Here is a 3338-nt window from a genome sequence, read left to right on the forward strand (position 1 = left end):
AGAGTCTATGTCTACCGGTACTTGGTAGTATCCGGAAGCTAAGTCTAAACCTGAAAAATATTCGTTTCTCGCTGTTCGCCAGACGATACGGTCTATAAACGACGGGCGCGTCAGATGTACATCGGATTTTAACGACGCGGCGTCCGTTTTCCTAATTCCGATATTGAGAGGGCAATGCAATCTCTAAATTCCGAAATAGGAGTGTACCCTACTGCCTTGCGCTATCACCGATCGCGCCTATCGATATCGTGATTTCATCCTCTTTTCGCGTGCTCAAGCAATTTACCTCAATACTATTGTCAATTTCGTCATCAATCGCGGGTAGCTGTTTGAATATCAACGCTTTTCCCCGCTTAATAACGACGATGTGTTCCTGCTCGAGGAAATCGCGACCGACAATTACATCATAAATAAAATAATTATCTGACACTATGACGACGTTAACTTGGGCTACCGCGTCCATAATTCTGACTTCACACCGCATCGAACGGTTACTAGTCGCGATTTGCCCTGCGAATCCTCTCAGCACGTTATCCGACGTTATCGTAATGGCCATATCGTATTTTTCGGCAACGGCCGCTCGTATTAATGTGCAACCGCTTCCGGTATCGACTAATCCTCTAAGTTTATGCCCGTTAACCACTACTAATCTTCCGTACGAGTTACGCCCATTTGCAATCTTTTCTACTATGTTTACGTCCGTTTTCAAAGGGCATTTCTCCGTTTGGTGTCCCAACCGGTTACATCGCTCACACTCTATACGCGGCATCCGACACTTTCTCGCTATGTGTCCCGCCTTTCCGCAATTAAAGCATTCGATTTTCGTTTTCGCCTTATCACCCGTGGATGGTGTGCTATCACTTGTATTTACTACACGTGCTTCATCTATTGGCGATACCCGATCCTTACGTTCGCTTTTCGTATTTGTCGCGGCTTTATTTCTTTCGGTTTTTGTCGGTAAGCTATCAAGAGTCGTCATATACGCGTATAACTCATTTGCATCGCTATGCTGAGCCGAACGCACGGTTCTCGCGACATTCTCATCCGTAATTCCACCGATTACCGCATCAATAATGTATTTATCCGGTATAGTTATATCTAGTTTCCGCATTTTCCTTAACGTTTGAAAACAATAATCCCCTAACGCTTGTCCCGGAACGCTTTCGTACAGTGCCGCTTCTTTGAACAATTTACAAAAAGGAACAGACTTACGAAATTGTTGTTTTAATGAGTTCTTTATCTCATTCCATGTAACGGCTAACCGGGGCCGTGTGTCGTACCACTGCCTAGCATGGCCTACCAGGCGTCCCGGTATCAGGCGCATAATCGCCTTTTCATCCCAGTCGTACTGAGCAGCCAAATCGTCTACATGTTCAATCCATTTATCAACCACCAGCTCGTCCTTCGATGGATCGAACAAGGGAATCATCAACTCGTCTCCTCGGTGTATGCATGATCCCCTCGTATGTGCTGTCGACCGTCGATCCAGACTCTCCACTATATGTTCTAGTCGCTCAAAACGGTCGTCCCTTTGTTTCTTTGCATCCTCTGATGACGAGGAAGGAGAACGACTTCTCCTTCTTTTCGAGCGGCTTCGATGGGCCTCGCGCCGCGCCTTGTGACGGCCCATGGTTATAACCTGTATTACCGTAATAATCAGGATGCGCCTTGGCACGCTCTTGTTCTCTATCCCGCTTCTGATATGTAAGAAACGACGTGGTATAATACGTGAATGTGTAAGACGTAAAGATACTTTAACGTAAGAGTATGACGCAATCGCTATTTCGCTAGATCGAGCAACGTTCCGCTCTTCTTCGCTCGTCGTTACTTAGTGAGTCCCCCGAAAACCGCCAGCGGGGGAAGGGAGGATTCCCTCTCCCACTACGCGCGCCCATCCATGTATTCCTCCGCGCAGGCCGACAGCGCCAGGATCTGGTAACGCGCCTCTTTTAAAGATGCCGAGTCGTAATTTCCTCACACATATCATATTTATTATTAAGAATATCTGAATAATTTACCTTTTTATCTTCATCCATTGTTCACTTGTTATCAAATGCCGTCCAAATAGTAAATAACACCTCTAGCACGTACTCTTGCAACTTGTAACCACTGAAATATAACTATACTCTTCTTCACCAAAGAAAGTCTACAAACTTGCCCGTGACCTTAACGTGCACATCGCCCGCTCGGGCACGCAGGTTATACGGGGCGTGCGATTGATCGCACGATCGACACGTACATACGTGGACATTCGCGGAGACCGTCTCGCTTCTTCAACTAATTACGTCATTAGGACACGACAATATGCATCTTGCCGCGGCGACGGACCGAGTCAACAAAAACACAACGGGCAACCTATCGAGAACCGTCCGCGAACGATCGCGTTCATGTCGAGGAAAACTTCCGTCTCTCACACACACTCTCTCTCTCTACTTCACGAGTCGTGCGTATGTACACCGTCGCGATACACCGCGCGAGAAAACATCCGTCAACTGTTTGCGCCGCTACAAGCGCGTAATCGGTACATGTATTAAGCCTATCACACAATGCCAGGCAACAGACAATAGGAATAGGGAATAGAATTTTTGACACGGTGGATTCGTCGAAAATTTTCTTCCAACCAATCCAACGCGTCAAAAATTCTATTCCCTGACCACGAGGTGCCTAAAACGTGCCGAGTGAGAAGCCAATTAGGGGCTCTCTGTCCTTGTTCTGCACCTGCGCAGAACAAGGACAGAGAGCCCCTACATTGGCTTCTCACTCGGCACGTTTTAGGCACGTTTAAGGCACCTCAATGCCTCTTCCAGTATAGTTATATTTCAGTGCTTGTAACAAACACGTTTAAACTAAAACAACTCTTATGCATAAGAGTGCCATGATAAGAGGTATCCGTTGATTTTATGTACGTCGTTTCGACGTTGTTTTGACGTCGTTTCCACCAAACAACTGAAACTTGACAGTTCTCTCTAATAAGATGTTAAAAGTATTTACAATGTTGAACGTAGTAATTTAATACAAAAAATAATGTTCCGAAACTTTTAATTATTTTTGAAAACTGACGGTAGGTACGTGGTTTCGACCCCATTGACGTCGATTCGACGTCGATTCGACTTTAGTGTTCTCACTGGGATAATGCGTGTCCAATAGTGCGTGTCCAATCGAGCGGTGTCCAATCGTTACGTGTCCAATAGAAGGTCACCCAGAAAGTCCGTCACGTCCACGTCGTTAATCCTGGGTAAAGCTAAGAACGGATAAAAAATTATCGTAGACATCTACGATAATTCGACAAACATGTTTCAGACAAAAGTTACTTTTCTTTAACGTAGCATCATTATCAC

General features: G+C 45.6%; 1 protein-coding gene across 1 annotated transcript; it reads right to left on the minus strand.

Moving 5' to 3' along the window:
* Positions 1–208: 208 nt before the first annotated feature.
* Positions 209–1892, minus strand: LOC105557453. Its single transcript, XM_012004701.1, has one exon. It carries the CDS (start codon positions 1628–1630, stop codon positions 209–211), a length of 1422 nt encoding a protein of 473 aa, XP_011860091.1. The 5' UTR covers positions 1631–1892.
* Positions 1893–3338: the final 1446 nt, after the last annotated feature.

The sequence above is a fragment of the Vollenhovia emeryi genome, unplaced genomic scaffold (assembly GCF_000949405.1).
Source record: "Vollenhovia emeryi isolate VEMERY1.0 unplaced genomic scaffold, V.emery_V1.0 DF939482.1, whole genome shotgun sequence".
Taxonomy (NCBI): domain Eukaryota; kingdom Metazoa; phylum Arthropoda; class Insecta; order Hymenoptera; family Formicidae; genus Vollenhovia; species Vollenhovia emeryi.

What these genes read in the sequence shown, in the direction of transcription:
- LOC105557453 (XM_012004701.1), bottom strand. Translation starts at nt 1,630, where the DNA reads ATGGGCCGTCACAAGGCGCGGCGCGAGGCCCATCGAAGCCGCTCGAAA.